The sequence below is a fragment of the Cetorhinus maximus genome, chromosome 6 (genome assembly GCF_964194155.1).
Source record: "Cetorhinus maximus chromosome 6, sCetMax3.hap1.1, whole genome shotgun sequence".
Taxonomy (NCBI): domain Eukaryota; kingdom Metazoa; phylum Chordata; class Chondrichthyes; order Lamniformes; family Cetorhinidae; genus Cetorhinus; species Cetorhinus maximus.
Window position 1 is genome coordinate 128330678 of NC_135884.1, and position 17522 is coordinate 128348199.

At 40.5% G+C, this 17522-nt stretch overlaps 1 protein-coding gene across 4 annotated transcripts in view; it reads left to right on the top strand.

Moving 5' to 3' along the window:
* znf821 (zinc finger protein 821) overlaps positions 1 to 17522 on the top strand; it is a 48422-nt gene that overhangs the window by 14033 nt on the left and 16867 nt on the right. For 3 of the 4 annotated variants that reach the window (XR_013576954.1, XR_013576955.1, XM_078544526.1), the window contains exons 2-3: positions 7367 to 7483; positions 14541 to 14710. Coding sequence is in view for 2 of the 4 variants with exons in the window: in XM_078544526.1 (XP_078400652.1) it covers positions 7367 to 7483; positions 14541 to 14710 (287 nt within the window). In the remaining 2 variants the exon portion in view is untranslated. Of the gene's footprint in view, positions 1 to 7165; positions 7484 to 14540; positions 14711 to 17522 lie in introns of all 4 variants that reach the window. The other variant, XM_078544527.1, reaches the window with a different exon arrangement.

Consider the following 17522-nt stretch of genomic DNA (forward strand, 5'->3'; position numbering starts at 1 on the left):
TGGAATAGTTCCTCCAGATTGGAAGATAGCAAACATAACTCCACTGTTTAAGAAAGGAGGGAGAGAGAAAATGGGGTACTATAAACCTGCTAGCCTGACATCAATAATAGGGAAAATCTAGAAACTAAAGGATGTGTTAACTCCTCACTTAGAAAGTAATGGTAGGGTTGGGCAGAGTCAGTGTGAATTTATGAAAGGGAAATATGTTTGACAAAGCTGTTGGGAGTTTTTTGAGGATGTAACTAGCAGAATGATGTTATGAGATCCAAACTTACCTTGGCGTCGAGAGCGGAAACAGGGAATTCTAAGTCCTGGTAGGCCTTGGGAGTTTCGCGTTTGTGCGGGCTGGAAGCAGGTGGTGCAGCATAGTCTGGCAGTTAATGGGCTTGGCCATCCTGACAGTGATGCACCTGCGTAAAAAGAAAAGGCATGAAAACTGTGCCATGTGACTGGGAGCGGAGCACCATAACAGAGAAGCATCCCAGATAGTGGATGGGCAGAGGGGACAGGGAGAGGTCCCAGTTAAGGAGGAGAGAGAAGCAGATAAAGAGGCTTCAAGCAGAAAAAGGGTTGTGGTTGGCAGACTTAAGTTGTGAGGTTCAGGAGAAACCCTGATGATTTAAGAAGGCAGCAGCAGGTTGGTGACTTTGTACAGCGGACCTTTGAGATGAAGGTATCCCTTTGCAGAAGTAGTATTCTGTTTGGCATGACCGAAGAGCTGAAGTTACACTTGAGTTAGCGCAGGAATCCAGGGGAACGAAATCTCGGGAGATGAGTTTGAAACCCTGTGAAGTGGGCCTTAGTTGAGGCCGTCCTAGTTGGAGTGACTTTTGGAGAGAATTGCACAGCAAGATCTTCGAAGGTGAAGATTGGAATCCCTCGTTAGAGACGGAGTTTCAACGAGATTGGTTGACTCTTAGTATTCACTGATGTCTAGGTGGGTTGTTAAAAAAAAAATCTGTGGATTCTGTTTTGGTTGCACTTGCGATTTCCTGTGCAGTATGGTGTTCAATCACAGTTTGCCTGTTAATTCACATATATCTCATAACCCTGAACGTTAGATTATACGATAGATGTAAATTGCTTTATCTTTCAGACCTTGTATAGTAAAGTTTTTTTTTGTTCAAAACCTGTGGAATTGTGTGGCTTTATCCTCTTAGCAAGTGTCTTGAATCTCAAACTTTGTTACTTTATAGAAAAGGTTACCGGTCCCTAACCAAATCACCAAAAACTTGGTGGTCCGGTCCAGGATCATAACAATAGATAAAGGAGAACCAGTGGATGTGGTGTATTTGAATTTTCAGAAGGCTTTTGATAAAGTCCCACACAGGAGGTTAGCAAGCAAAATTAGATCACATGAGATTGGGGGTAATATACTAGCATGGATAAAGAATTGGTTAATGGACATAAAACAGTAAGAATAAATGGGTCATTCTCAGGTTAGCAGGTGTAACCAGTGGGGTGCCACAAGGATCAGTGTTTGGGCTCCAACTATTCACAATCTATATCAATGATTTGGATGTGGGGACCAATATAGTGTTTTCAAGTCTGCTGATGAGAGAAAGCTAAGTGGGAATCTAGGTGTGAGGAGGATGCAGAGGTTTTGAGGTTTAGCCAGGCTAAGTGAGTGAGCGAAAACATGCCTGATAGGATATAATGTGGGGGAATATGTAGTTAACCACTTAGCAGGAAAACAGAAATGTATAGTATTTTTTAAATGGTGAGAGATTGGGAAGTGTTGATGTCTAAAGGGACCTGGGTGCCCTTGTTCATAAGTCAGTGAAAGTTAACATGCAAGTGCAGCAAGCAATTAGGAAGGGAAATAGGATGTTGGCCTTTATTGTAAGAGGATTTGAGTATGTCTTGCTGCAATTGTATAGAGCAACAAATGTTCATCAGACTCATTCCTGGGATGGGAGGATTGCCCCCTGAGTAGAGATTGAGGATATTGGGCCTGTATTTTCTAGAGTTTAGAAGTGGGAGAGGTGATATCATTGAAGCATGCAAAACTCTTATAAGGCTTGACATGGTAGATGCAGGAAGGATGTTTCTCCAGGCTGAGGAGTCTAGAATCAGGGGACACGGTCTCAGAACAAGTGGTAGGCTATTTAGGAGGAATTTCTTCACTCAGAGGGTGGTAAATCCTTGGAATTCTCTACCTGAGCTGCCTGTGGAGGTTCAGCCATTGAGTATATTCAAGACAGAGATCGATAGATTTGTAGATATTAAAGATATCAAGGAATATGAGGAGTGTGTGGGAAAATGGCATTGAGGTAGAAGATCAACCATGATCTAGTTGAAAGGTGGAGCAGGCTCGAAGGACCGAATGACCTACTCTTGTTCCTACTTCTATGTTCCTATTTCTGTCCTGTAACTGCTTATGTCAGTTTTCCATTTAGCCACACCAACCTGTAATAGATTCACGAAAGAAAAGTTTCTTGGACTGTTTTATTTTTTCTAATGTCTGCATTTCAGCCATGAGCAGGACTTCAGTGCCATTTAGCTCAAATTAGTGATATCCTAGTTTATGGGTTATTTCCCATCACTTAATACAGAGAGAGTAGTAGTAATAGTACCTCCAGCCCATACAAAGCAATTAATATCAAGTTAGGACCAAGTGGGATTAAGATAATGCCATAATTTACTGAAATGAACACATCAAAGCCATTCAATAGTAACTAAATACAGGCATGAATTTTAATCTAAGGCAGTAGCATAAAATTACATTTTGAATATTTCCCTAGGATTTTGAATGTTTTTTTTTGTTTAATACAAATGCACTTTCACAAGTGTATAGTATTGTCCTGAAATTTCAGATACTTTTACTGTTAAGTGACTCCAAAAGTATTGAGGTAAAACAGGGGATGGGAACTTTAACTTTAGCTCAGTTGCCCAGACCCCAAGCTCTGAAATACTTTCCCTACACCTCTCTGCCTCCCCAACTCTCTTTCCTTTTTTAAGATTCTCTTCAAAACCTATCTCTTTGACCAAGCTTTTGGTCATCTGACCTAATATCATCTTATGTGGCTTGGTGTTATTACCATTTTTTATAATGCTCCTGTGCAGCGCCTTGGTATGTTTCATTACGTTAAAGACATTATAAAAATAAAAGTTGTTAAATTTATAACTAGATTTTAATGGGCACTATCATTATGTAACATCTGTGTCAAAGCCATACATAAAATCTTAACTTGGATACTATCTGAAGTTAAAGTTTAAATTATCTGCATCACAATGGGCATTAAGAACTGAGGTAAAATTTTCTTTAAAGAAGATTTTTTTCTTTTGGGAGACATGATCTGTGTTGCGCTAAATCTAGTTATGCAAGATATCTGGGCTTCATTTTTGGGTGGCCCTTCATGGTGATGGAGGTTGATTTCTTTAAAACATATCTGGACAATGTGTTGATTTGAAACTCTGATTAATACAAGAGATTTGGTTAAGAATTACCAGGATCTGAAGTTCTGATGTCAGCAGACTTGAGTATTGGTGGGGATTTTGTTTTTAACGCAACTGGGTTAATGGCTGTTTCTTTGAAGAACTTTGAAGTATTTTCTTTTGTTTCAAAGGTTTTTGGAACCACTTTACTTCTGCGCTAATAAATCCGAGTTTTAACAAAGTAATTGTCTTGATGACTGATCAGTGTCACCCTGTGCCTGATGATTGTGTCTCTACCTTGAAATAATTCTCATTAGGTTTGGAGTGCAAACCCAGTGGTACAGAATTTCATGGTATGATTACTTTCCTGAGCTGTATATATTTTGCAACTGAAATTGGCTCTCTCATTATTTAAATTTGTGCCTCCTGGGAAGGCAGTGAAGACTCCTTTCTTGACTTATTTAAAAATGCTGGATGCACAGAATGGATTTTTATCTTATCAACCTTTCTGGGGGAAAGTGGTATTTAAAAAAGACTGGTACTGAACCTGTGAGACTTGTGTGCACAGAAAACAAGACTGTATAGTTTGAATTGCAAGCAAATTCGTTAAACTAAAAGACTTGAAGAATTTTTTGCCTGGTAGCCAAAAGAATCTAGGTTAAGGCTCTTGTACAGATTTGGGTATGGGGAAGGTATCATTGTTTCAAGCTTGTCACAAGAGCTAAAACTGTTAGCCATTGGATGTTTACTGATTTTTTTTAATGAAGGGTGACAGAATGAGAAGACTATCTTTGATAGCTCAGTAAGTTTTTCTAGCAATAAGTGGAGCCATACAGAGCAAGAAGACCCCACATTTAGGTGAAGCTTCCACATAATTTTAGATGAGGTACTAAAATGTGCTTATCAAACTGTGCATCAGCTGGGTGTCACCGCCTTCAGGAAAAACGAGGGAGAAAAGCAACAAATTGTCTTAAACAATGTACAATAACAATGATTTCAGATTGTGAACACGTAATTTGGTTAAAATAGTCAATGTAAAGGGGGAAGCAGCCGATATAAATATCTCAATAGCAGCATTCTTGTAGGATGGAGGAGCTGAGGATGTAGAGAAAAAGATGCAGCGCAAATTCTACAGAGACAATGGAAGAAGTGATGAAACTGAAAATGAGACGAGGGAAAAATGAGAAAAGAAGAATTTGGATGAACAGTAATGGAGATGGAAATAGCAGAGAAAACGAGGATGAATATTTAATGAAAGAAAAGTCGAAGAACTTATTTTTAAGTAGAAATGAACATTTAGTGTCACTAAAGTAAATGGAGTGCGTATAGACAGGTGTCATTACTAAATAGACCTACTTCAACTTGTTTGATTATGTTTTCTGATGATGGAATAAAACATTTCTGTTCTGGTCTCAATGGGTGTGATTCTTCACCTATACTACAAGACAGATTTGGCAACATCCAAACAGACTGATAACACCTCCGAGATCACCAGACAGGTACAAATCTTGCCTAGGTAGGGATAGGAATGGTTTATAGTCCTTCTGAGGGATTAAGGATGATTGTAGCAATATGTGCTGGTAATTACAATGACCAATTCCAAATAAAATGTTTTGTTTAAAACTTCCATAATTTAAGCAAATGCTTGCATCTTTAGAAAAGCACAATTTTGTTTTGAAGTCAGTATCTTCAAGTGAGAAATTCCATTAAAGAGCTCTAGTGTCATACTCCCTCCCTATACATCTAACTGTTTTGCTTTTATTGGTGTAAATTCTTACGTATGCAGAAAACTGAGATTTTATAGGTCAACTTTGAGAACAAACTTTATTTTGTACATGTAGTACAGTAGTTAATATTGTAGTGTTGAGTATCTGGCATCAGCTGGGTAACATTACACCCTGCTCCACAAGGCAGAGAATAATAACCAATAATCAGACTTAAATGTATGCTGCCTTTTTAGATATAGTTGGTGTTCTGCTGTTGCCGCAATTGGAAATTAGAGTTTAGTGTTAGATAAAACTTAGACTGGCAGGATTGCACTTTGAATTTTAAAGAAAAGGTTTAAACTGCCTTTAATTCATTTTTCAGGATGTTCCTGCATTCTGAGAACAGTGCTTTGATTGCAGGGATGAGGAGAATTTTTTTTTGTTTCTGAGGGTAGTGAGTCTTGGAACTCTCTTCCTCAAAAGGTGGTGGAAGCAGAGTCTTTGAATATTTGTAAGGTGGAGCTAGATAAATTCTTGATAAGCAAGAGGGTGAAAGGTTATTGGGGGTAGTGGGAATGTGGAGTTGAGGTTACATTCAGATCAACCATGGTCTTAAATGGCAGAACAGGTTTGAGGGGCCGAGTGGCCTACTCCTATTTTGTAGGTTCATATGATTTATTTTCATCCCACTTTTCCTTTTACCCCTTTTCCTTTAGGACTGGGTGGTCTGTTTAACCCAGAGGAGGGGAGGCCTGTCCCAGCTGAGGATAATCCTGTCCTTGCCTGAGATCTGCATGCATATTTCTACAAAGATGAAAACTGACTAATTTGATCATTTTCTTCCCATGCCTTGTTAGCCAGAGGGTGCTGAGCGCATATGTCATGCCATAATTAATGCCCAAGAAAGATACTGTTAAAATTAGTTAGAATCTTTTGAAAGAAAACAGTTGAGCAGAAACTCAACACTTCTTTGAGCTTTCCTCCTATTTACCTTCTGATCTTGTTCTCATTTTGAGACCAGTTAGTAAAGGGAAATTGGATATGCACAAAAAGGCAATTTCCATAACTGCAAACGCACTAATTGTGGAGCATACGTTGGTGTGTGTAACAATGCTTGCAATTGAAGTGGCTGCATGTTTAGAATGTATGTAGAGGAGGAGCATTACCTGCCAGAAGCTCGGGGGACCCATAAAAATGTTGGTTTCCAATGTTGCCATCATGGTGGTCAGATTCTTTTATATTAGGCAGTGGCATTGACAGTTGAAGTACCACACCCCTTCTAATATAAAAGTGCCTTATCTGTACACTTGCTGGAGGTTTAACCTGCACCTTTCCTCATTTTTTGCATCTGCACCACTGTACAAAGTGATATGCTTATCCTGAACCATTTACTCGAGCAGTAAATAAAACACCTTCATGAGCAATTTTCAGCAGGAGTCTAAATAAGTCTATGTTCAGAAGCTTTATGTGTGATTGTCAGGCAGGACAATATATGCTCCCAACCATTTCCTATGTGTATACATGGCTTTTTTTCTGACAAGCCAGTAGGGGACTATGGAAGTAAAATGATTTCTCAGCATCTGTTAGCAATAAGTGCTAAGAAAATGTTTCCTTTGGTTCAGTGAAAGCAAGAGAAAATATTAACAAATCAAAACTCATTTGATGGGTGAGGAGGAGGAAAAACATGTGGTTGAAGATTATCATCTTGGTGCCGCTTCTCCATTTCTTTGCAGCTGAAGTGATGGATGCATTTTATCAACTGTGGAGAATTAATGCCTTGGGTGCGTCGTCTGTGATTAGAAATCTTACACCAAGCATTTGTCTAGTGTTGACAGCTCTGAGAATTGGTTACCAAAGTTTCACAGTGCATGGTATTAATTTGACAATGATTCAAACAAAGTGAAAGCTTTTGCCTGGTGAGCCATTTTTTTATAGTTTGACCGTTTGCATCTCTTGTATAACTTTTGCAACTGAAATATTTTTCTTTGTCAAAGTATGACTTAGAATATTCATACTTTGGTTTGACAGAAAACAAAAAAGCATGTACTTTCCATAGATTCTTTTTCTGTTTTCTACCACAGGTGGTGCAGTGAAAATGAAGGATTGGTACAGAGCAGCCATTTTGTGATGATTGTTTGGAGTTTCTGACTTTTATACTTAAGAGGAATATTGCCTAATCATTTAACTCAACAGTTTAGAATACGCCATCAAAAATGCAACAGTTGACATTTTCAGTTCTTCAGAAGATGCCATAAATTGAGAAGTGTTCTGTGTTTGTACAGTGGTGCAGCATTCTTTAGGGATGGAGGAATGTGTGCACACAGATAAAGCTGAAGTTGATATGACAGAGTCCGTTAGTGACCATGGAAACCAAGAAGAGGACTTTGTTAACATAAGTGGTAAGTTTATTTTAAAATGCAGGAATAATGGGCCAAAGAGTTCCCAGGTGAACCCTACCAGTAGTCCTATCAGGGTATTTTCTACAGGCTGAGAACAAACATTGACTGACTAATTTGACATGTACATTTTGATGTTTTTCAATGATTTTTTACATTAACATTGAAATAAATGTGTTTTCACATTTTCAATATATGTACCTTCATACACCATGGTGTTTCCAATATAATTTTTCCTTATAGGTTTCAGAGTTCCATCCAGCTTGCCCCACACAATTGTGATATATAAGGCATCACAATATGCCAAATGAATTCTTCACGCTACCTTGAAACCATGTGTTCACCTGAAGAGAGACAAAAAAACTAAATTGAAGTCAATTTGGGGGAAAATATCTGGGAAATTCCCCTTCAACTCCCCCCCCCCCCCCCCCCCAACCCGGCAATTCAAACTGGTCCGAGCGATTGCCTGGTAATTCTTTGTAGTACCTATCTTTTTGTAGGAGGTGATCCAGGCAGAACCAGGTCCAGCTCCTGTTTAAAGAAACCCAATGAATTGGTGCACACTGCAAGAACTAGTGATTAGTCTCTGAAGTTTTTGTTTAAGGCTAAGTGAAAAGGCTGCAAGTCCATCTATTATTTCAGATGGCAATAGCAAACTGCTTTGAGTTTTTAATTTTTTTTATGATGTCTAATAACCCCCTCCTTAGAATTGTAACATTGGGAACTTACTTGCTGTATCTGCTATACTCAAGGGTGGAAATAACATCTGTTATTAACTACCTTAGCTTTAGATCATAGTTATGAAGTGATGGACTGCTGTATTGAAATTTTGATTCCATGACTTAAAATATTGTAAATTTTAAACGTTTTGAGCTTCTTTGTTCCAGGGTGCTTTGATTCTATAAAACATACCTTAGTTCCTTCTATTGGAATAATACGTCAATATAAAACTCTTTTTGGCAAAAAAAAAAGTATGGTCCTGGGTAGTGTTTGCTTGTCTGAGCTACACACATTTTCAAATTGTTTTTTTATTTATATTTTGTGTTTTAATGTGTTCAAGGGGATGTGAGCCCCTTTTTTTGAACCACTGCAGTTTGTTACTTTTTCATAGCGATTTGATACAGTTGAGTGGCTTGCTAGGCTATTCCAGAGGAAAGGTAGGAATCAGCCACATTACTTTGGGACTGGAATCCTACATAGGCCAGACCGGGCAAGGACTGTAGGTTTCCATCCCTGAAGGACATAATAAACCGGTTGGATTTTTGCAACACTAATAGTTACGTTGTCACCATTACTAATACTAGTTTTTTTTAAATTCCAGATTTATTTAATAAACTGAATTTAAATTTACCCAGCTACCATGATTTAAAGTCATATTTCATTTGCCCAGTCCTCTGGATAATGTAACCATACCCCTATCATTGTGTAAAATTTGTGGTCATCTTAAACAAAATTGTTTTTTCTTTCGCCCCACAATTTTTATTGAATTTGTGTTTATAGTCACATTCATATTTTATGAAATCACTGTACATTTTGATTACGGTGTGTCTGTATATTGTTGCATTTAAGGTAGCTTGACATAGTCTGCCTGAATGTGAATTTAAGGATTGAAATAGTTTGGATTTAGTCTGCATGTGCAGTTTTTTTTCCAAGTGAAGGATCCTGTTTGGTTAGCTGTCCTTGTCCATCAATTGGTATGTAGGTCACTGTTGGTCTGCAGTCTTTTAAGGTGGTTTGGATATTTAGACACGATTGGTATGCTGAATGAGCTTCCTAGCATAGGCCCTAAATTACTTGGTATTTTCTTCTGAACACCCATCTAAATTGGAATATCTTCCACAGATGCTTCACCGACACCTGTGCTGAGGACTGACACAACAGAATAATGCAAAATTTTGTAGCTAAGTGGTAGCAGTTACCTCAGTGGTAGTGCCCTTGTCTCAATTGTTCTACATTATCCCTCAATGAACACCACTAAAGAAACAGATACTTATCTCTAATCTTCATGGGACCTTCCTGATCAGAAATCAAATGCTGTGTTTTCTATACTACAATAGTGATTATATTTTAAAAACAATTTTCTGTGAAGCGCTTTGAGATGTCCTGAGGATGTGGAATGCACTAAATAAATGGAAATTTCTTCACCTTACCTGACTTCGTTTGAGCTTACGTTTACACCAAGTGGGGTATTTTGCATACCCATTCTATTTAGCCCATGTTTCAGTTGTCAGCATTAAGATATTTCTATACAAGGCCCTGATTTAGACCATACCTGTGACCAGTTCCGGGCACCACTGGTATGTTGGCCTTGGAGGGAGTGCAGAATCAGTTTACCAGAAAAATACCTTGACTCCAAGGATTAAATTACAGGGGAGAGCTTACATAAACTACAATTGTATTCTCTGGAATTTTGACAGTTATGGGATGGTTTGATTGAAGCTTTCAAGATATTGAAAGAAATATTAAGGGAACAGATGGGGTAGGTAGAGAGAAACTATTTCTGCTGACTGGTGAGTTTTAGGAGTGTAGCTAGGTAAAACTTTACTCTTAAACGGTGATAGAAGTTTGGATCTTTGTTCTGCAAACAACAATTGATGCTATATCAATTGTAAATTTTAAATCTGAGGTTGACTTTTCTTATCCAAAGGTATTAAAGGATATGGGGCAAAAGTGGATCAACGGAGTTGGTTTGCAAATCCCCCATGATTTAATTGAATGGCAGACCAAGCTTGAGGGGCTGAATGGCCAACTCCTATTCCCTTCTCCAGGATGATCCTAGTATATTTTGTAGTTATATTAAGAGGAGAAGAAAAAAGGTTTGTTTCAGCTTGATATAGTCCAGGCAGATCTGTAGTGGATGGCACCAGATATGCCCCTTGGATTTCACAGAACGAATATGGTGATTCTATTGAGGAGACCAAGTAAAAAGGGAAACAGTGCAAGTTTCATTGGGGACACGAGCATCAAAGGATGCAGAAAGTGTGGTTTGAGCAAAGTAATAGCAATGGAGGTATCAGGGTGGATGGGAAGAGCCCAAGTTTAGGCAGCTGGGAGCTTGAAAGCATAGTTGTAAGCAACTTGGGGGAAGTCTTCTTCCCCAAAAGCAGATGAATGGGAGTTCGGACAGAAAGTATGGAGAGGGGCAGTTATCTTCTAGCAGAGTTAAAAGTAGTGGGGTGAGCAGAATGGGTATGAGGTTAATGACATCAGCCCAATATGTGCAGTTAGTGGAATAGTCGGAGAGAGTGAAGGATGGGGCAATTAGGATCATTGCTGAAATGAGCAGCAAAGGGCCCAAACTGGCCCTTTAGGGAATGCTAAGAAAAGAACAGAGGATAGCCAAGGTTCATTCGAGGGATTATTCGAGCTTGGAACAATGACGGGAGAGTAGGAAGGCTGAAGAATATCAGTGGGGTAGGGATTGTGGGGAGGGAGCACAAAATACTTGGAGAAGGGGTCAAATGAATAGTAGTATAGCCTGGTGATGCAAGGAAGGGGAAGAAAGAGCTGGGGAGGAAGCGAGATGGCAGTAACCTCTGGTCAGGAGCAGCAACCAAAATCGACATGTTATTGGACGCAAAGAGAATTCAAGTTATGTAGGCATGATAAGATTATGATCGTGATAAGTCTTATCTAAATGGGGACAGCGAGAAGCTGAAATAGTCCAAAATTGATGTCTCAAGTCCCTGTGGTGCAATCAAGTCAACTTTAAGGCTGCAATCAGTCAGCTTAGAGCGTCCATCGATTAATGTCCAGTATCAGTTGTGGAGGGAGGATAGATCCAGAAGACATTCGCTGGGGTCATAGCATATCATCTGAGACACTGAAATAGGTTGCTCTGTTAATTCAGAGGGCCAGTGACGGGAGTGGAGATTAGAGGATGTTTGTACAGCATGTAGAACTTAAATCATGAAAACACTTCATAATAACTGATAGCAATGCGAAACTGATCCTTTTTTTAATTCATTCATTGGATGTGGGCTTTGCTGGCTGGGCCAGCATTTATTGTCCATTCTTAGTTGCCCTTTGAGAAGGTGGTGCTGAGCTGCCTTCTTGAACCACTGCAGTCCATGTGGTGTAAGTACATCAACAGTGCTGTTAGGAAGGGAGTTCCAGGTTTTGACCCAGTAATGGTGAAGGAATGGCAATACATTTCCAAGTCATGATAGTGAGTGACTTGGAGGGGAACTTCCAGGTAGTGGTGTTCCCATCTATTTGCTGCCCTTGTCCTTCTAGATATGGCAGTGGTCGTGGGTTTGGTGGGTGCTGTCTAAGAAGCCTTGGTGAATTCCTGCAGTGCATCTTGTAGATGGTGTACCATGCTACTACTGTGCATCGGTGGTGGAGGGAGTGAATGTTTGTGGATGTGGTGCCAATCAAGTGGACTGCTTCAGTATCTGAGGAGTCGCGAATGGTGCTGAACATTGTGCAATCATCAGCGAACACCCCCACTTTTGATCTTATGATGGAAGGAAGGTCATTGAAGCAGCTGAAGATGGTTGGGCTGAGGACACTATCCTGAGGAACTCCTACAGTGATGTCCTGGAGCTGAGGTGACTGACCTCCAACAGCCACAACCATCTTCCTTTGTGCTAGGTATGACTCCAACCAGTGGAGAGTTTTCCCCCTGATTCCCATTGACTCCAGTTTTGCAAGGACTCCCTGATGCCACACTCGGTCAAATGCTGCCTTGACGTCAAAGGCAGTCACTCTCACCTCAGGAGTTCAGCTCTTTTGTTCATGTTGAGCCAAGGCTGTAATGAGGTCAGGAGCTGAGTGGCCCTGGCGGAACCCAAACTGGGCATCAGTGAGCAGGTTATTGCTAAGCAAGTGCCGCTTGATAACAGTGTTGTTGACCCCTTCCGTTACTTTACTGATGATCGAGAGTAGACCGATGGGAAGGTAATTGGCTGGGTTGGATTTGTCGTCCTTTTTGTGTACAGGACATACTTGTGGGCAATTTTCCACATAGCCAGGTAGATGCCAGTGTTGTAGCTGTACTGGAACAGCTTGACTATGGGTGCGGCAAGTTCTAGTGCACAAGTCTTCAGTACTATTGCCGGAATATTGTCAGGGCCCATGGCCTTTGCAATATGCAATGCCTTCAGCCGTTTCTTTATCACATGGAGTGAATCAAATTGGCTGAAGACTGGCATCTGTGATGCTGGGGACTGCCGGAGGAAGCTGAGATGGATCATCCACTCGGCTCTTCTGGCTGCAGATTGTAGCAACTGTTTCAGCCTTACCTTTTGCACTGATGTGCTGGGCTCTCCTGTCATTGAGGATGGGGATGTTTGTGGAGCCTCCTACTTCAGTGAGTTGTTTAATTGTCCACCACCATTCACGACTGGATGTGGCAGGACTGCAGAGCTTAAATCTGATCTGTTGGTTGTGGGATCGTTTAGCTCTGTCTATCACTATCTGTTTGGCATGCAAGTAGTTCTGTTATAGCTCCAAGTTGACACCTCATTTTTAAGCATGTCCACTTGCACTCTTCATTGAACCAGGGTTGATCCCCTGACTTGATAATGGTAGTGTGGTGGGTAGGCCAGGCCATCAGGTTACAGATGGTGTTTGAGTACAATTCTGCTGCTGATGGCCCACGGCGCCTCATGGATGCCCGGTCTTGAGTTGCTAGATTTGTTCAAAATCTATCCCACTTAGCACAGTGATAGTGCCATACAACATAATGGAGGATATCCTCAATGTGAAGGCTGGACTTTGTCTCCACAAGGACTGTGCGGTGGTCACTCCTACTGATACTGTCATTTCCAGATGCACTTGCGGCTGGCAGGTTGGTGAGGATGAGGTCAAGTATGTTTTTCCCTTTTGTGGCTTCCCTCACCACCTGCCACAGACACCGTCTAGCAGCTGTGCCCTTTAGGACTCGGCCAGCTCAGTCAGTAGTGGTGCTCCCGAACCACTCTTGGTGATAGACATTGAAGTACATTCTGCGCCCTTGCCACCCTCAATGCTTCCTCTAAACGGTCTTCAACATGGAAGAGCACTGATTCATCAGCTGAGAGAGGGCGGTACGTGGTAATCAGCAGGAGATTTCCTTGCCCATGTTTGACCTGGTGACATGAGACCTCATGGGGTCCGGAGTCGATGTTGAGGACTCCCAGGGCAACTCTCTCCTGACTGTATACCACTGTGCTGCCACCTCTGCTGGGTTTGGCCTGCCAGTAGGACAGGACATACCCAGGCATGGTGATGGTGGTGTCTGGGACGTTATCTGTAAGATATGATTCCGTGAGGATGACTCAGGCTGTTGCTTACTAGTCTGTGAGACCATTGTCCCAATTTTGGCACTAGCTGTAGGGTCGACGGGGTGGAGTTTGTCGTTTCTGGTGCCTAGGTCAATGCCGGGTGGCATGCCCAGCTTTATTCCTATTTTGATGCAACTGAGTGGCTTGCTTGGCCATTTGAGGGCATTTAAGAGTCAACCACATTGTTGTGGGTCTGAAGTCACGTGTAGGCCAGACCAGGTAAGGACGGCAGATTTTGTTCCCTAAAGGATATTAGTGAACCAGATGGGTTTTTACAACAATGGTTTTTTATTGAATTCAAATTCCACCATCTGCTGTGGCAGGATTTGAACCTGGGCCCCCAGAGCATTACTCCTGGGTCTCTGGATTACTAGTCCGGTGACTATACCACTACGCTAACTAAATTTTGATTGCTGGTCTGTGGAAATTATCTAACAGCAGCAGTTGTGGTATTAGAATCAGCCTTGGTGCCGTTAGAGAGGAAAGTAAATAGTTTCTTGCTCCTAGTTTTTATCTCATGATCCCTGCTGGAGTTTGTGTGCGCATGTACGTTCTCTTGGATCTCTGAATACCAGATGACAGCTTTGGAGACATTACTGGGAATCATGTGCCTTCAGGGGAATGGGAAGAAATTAATTCTACACTTTCATATTTTCATTCTTCTGTTGGATTTTGACATTTTCAAAAGAATATCAATAATGTAATTAGGAAACATTTTTCCAATATCTTGCTAAAATATTGTCTGAGTATTGTATCAGTTTCTGATTTCTCTCTGCACTTTTTTTTTAAAGAGAATTGTGATGGATCAACACAATATTCAGAAGACAACATACTCTTTAAAGATTCAGAGGATCATCTTTTACCCACCAGTAGGTTGGTGACAGCCATAAATAAAGATAAAACTGAAAGTAGCATGAAGGGACCAGAGATGACCAATTTTTCACAGTCTGTGGACATTCAGGTAAATCGCTATGTAATCTACAAAGTCTAAAAGAGAAAGTTAGGGCCTTTATTTTACTTCGGAAATAGATGCAAGGCATGCAAAAGAAGTCCGAGGACCAGGACCTTCGTGGTTTAGTGGCTTTTTATTTTACGTTTTTAACACATATCTCTCTTGTGACATAATCGGTTCATGGTTGCATACACTTCCATGGGCAATGGCGGTCTTTGGTTAACTGAGTTAAGTGGTCATTCTTATTAGCCTGAAAAGCAGATATCAGTAAGCTTTTTGAGCAGAGCTGTTCTATTTTAGCTGAATCCTATTCCTGTATACTTCCACGAGAGGCATCTGGACGACGATCCAGACCAGTAACTTTGCATGTGTTTTTCTTTCCTCTCTGGAAGGTTGAAACCTAATTGCAATGCTCTCACTGCCAAGCTGGCACATTTTTGTTAATTTAGCATAAGGCAGAAATGAAACCTGGAACCATTGATCCTTTAGGGCTATACTATTTATCTACTTGTCATTAACAGTCTTTTTAAATTAGATAGATGGAGCCTATTGCATAAACCATTGATTCCATTCATCTCCCTGTCCAAATCTGAGGCTGAACTAGACTGTTTGCAACCATGACATTCTACTTGATCTGAGCTTATCTACTGAATCCATATCCTCTCCATCACCAAAACTGCTTACTTCAACCTCCATAACATCTCCCATCTTCACCCTTGTATCGGCTCATCTGCAGTTGGAACCTTCATCTATGCCTTTTGTTATCTCTGGACCAAAGGTTCCCAAAGCCTACTTATTACATACACCCTTCCAGATCTCCAGCTGCCAATGCGTCCCTGCTAGCGTACCAGTTCAATATTTTAACCCCTTTAATGGCCAAGTTGTATACAAATTATAATACATATATGCAACTTAATGCTTAATTGTATTACTTGCCATTCATGTTACACATAAGGTTCTTTGTTTGAGCATTGATTACAATCAGAAGCAGGCTATTCGGCCCACTGAGCCCATGCTGGTTCTCTGCAAGAGCAGTTTAGCTAGTCCCACTCCCCAGCCTGTTCCCTGTAGCCCTGCTAATTTCTTTTCTCTTTAGGTGCTCGTCCAATTCTCTTTTGAAAGCCATGATTGAATCTGCCTCCACCACACTGTCAGGCAGTGCATTTGTCAGGAAGAAATAATAATTTTCATAATGTTATTTGGAATTTATTGTAGAGTAATAGTGGGGTCTGTGTCTAACTATGTGTGTGGAACTTAATTGAATTAGAGGCAGCCGGTCTGAAGGCTTTGATGTAAGAAGAGAAGCTAGATTTGAAATGCTAAATAGGTAGACGTGGGTGAAGTTTTAGAATTTGCGGTGTAAAGGGAACATTTGCATTTTTAAATAAACCAGAGTAGCTTGAATTCAAAAGAGGGGGTGAAATGTTTCACCTAGCCAGGAGAAGTTGAGAAAGTGTTTATTCTTCTCAAAGTTTACTGGTAAAATTGGTACTATGATAGATTTTTATTATTAGAAAGGTAAAGCCCAAAGACATAGTGAAACAATGGGAATTTACATTCAAAGGGGAAAATATATATAAAGGAGAGAAGGCTGTGTGCAAGGGAAGGCATTCTGAGATCTAACAAGTGTGAAAAGCTTCCAGCCTCTAAGCCTCAAGTTGCTGTCTACAAAAACTGAAGTGAAGAAAACTTACTTTGAATTCAACTGTTCAGGGTAATGTGTTACTTTGCCTGGGTCTTTTTAAAATCTGTGTTTTACTGTTGCTTTAATGGAGGTGTAACTGGGAGTTAGATTAACTAGAGGAGCTAGGAATTATCATAGTAATTTGTAAACATACGTGTGGGCTTAAATTCATTTTATTAATAAAGGTTTAATTTAGTTTTGTAAGAAACCTATAAGACTCGATCTTATTACTACTGAATTCAAGAATTCAATTTCGAAATAAATACAAATTGCAAAATAGTTGTGGCAGTTGGGATTTGAACAGCTCAGCATTTATCATCCACTGTGTCATAACATTCCAGATTCTAACCACTCATTTTGTAAAAAAGTTATTCCTCTTGTCGCCTCTAGTTTTTTTGCCAATTACCTTAAATCGGTGACCTCTGGTTCGCGATCCTTCCACCAATGGGAACAGTTACTCCCTATCTACTCTGTCTAGACCCCTTATGATTTTGAACACCTCTATCAAGTCTCCTCTCAACCTTCTCTTCTCCAAGGAGAACAACCCCAGCTTCTCCAATCTATCCATGTAACTGAAATCCCTCATCCCGGGCATTCCCACAAATCTTTTCTGCAGCCTCTCCAAAGCCTACACATCCTTCCTAAGGTGTGGTGTCCAGAATCAGACACACTATTCCAGTTGAGGCCAAATTATTATTTTATAAATGGTCGCTTGAGGGGAAAGAAATCTGAGAAATTACTCTGACACCATTAACTGCCCTCTTAACGTGACTCCCATGGTGATTAAAACTAGTCCAGGAGATCACTCTGGCCCTGACAATCGATACCAGGTAACTACCACTTGAACCAGGTAACCTATGCCCCAAGTCAGAAGCACCCGGTTTCACTATTCTCCGAGGAAATAATTATCCCCTGCTCCAACTTAGATTTAGCCTCGGGCATGTAATGCTTGAATTGCTAGGTGATTGAGTTGTATATTGTTTTCCATACATTGGCTCTACTCTTTCCCTAACATCCCCTACATGTCCACCTTTAAAAGTCTTCTCAAAATCCATCTTTTTGATCATCCCCTACTAATCTTCCTTCATGGCGCTCATTCCTTTCCCTGCCAACTTCCATTGTGAATTCCTTGGGACA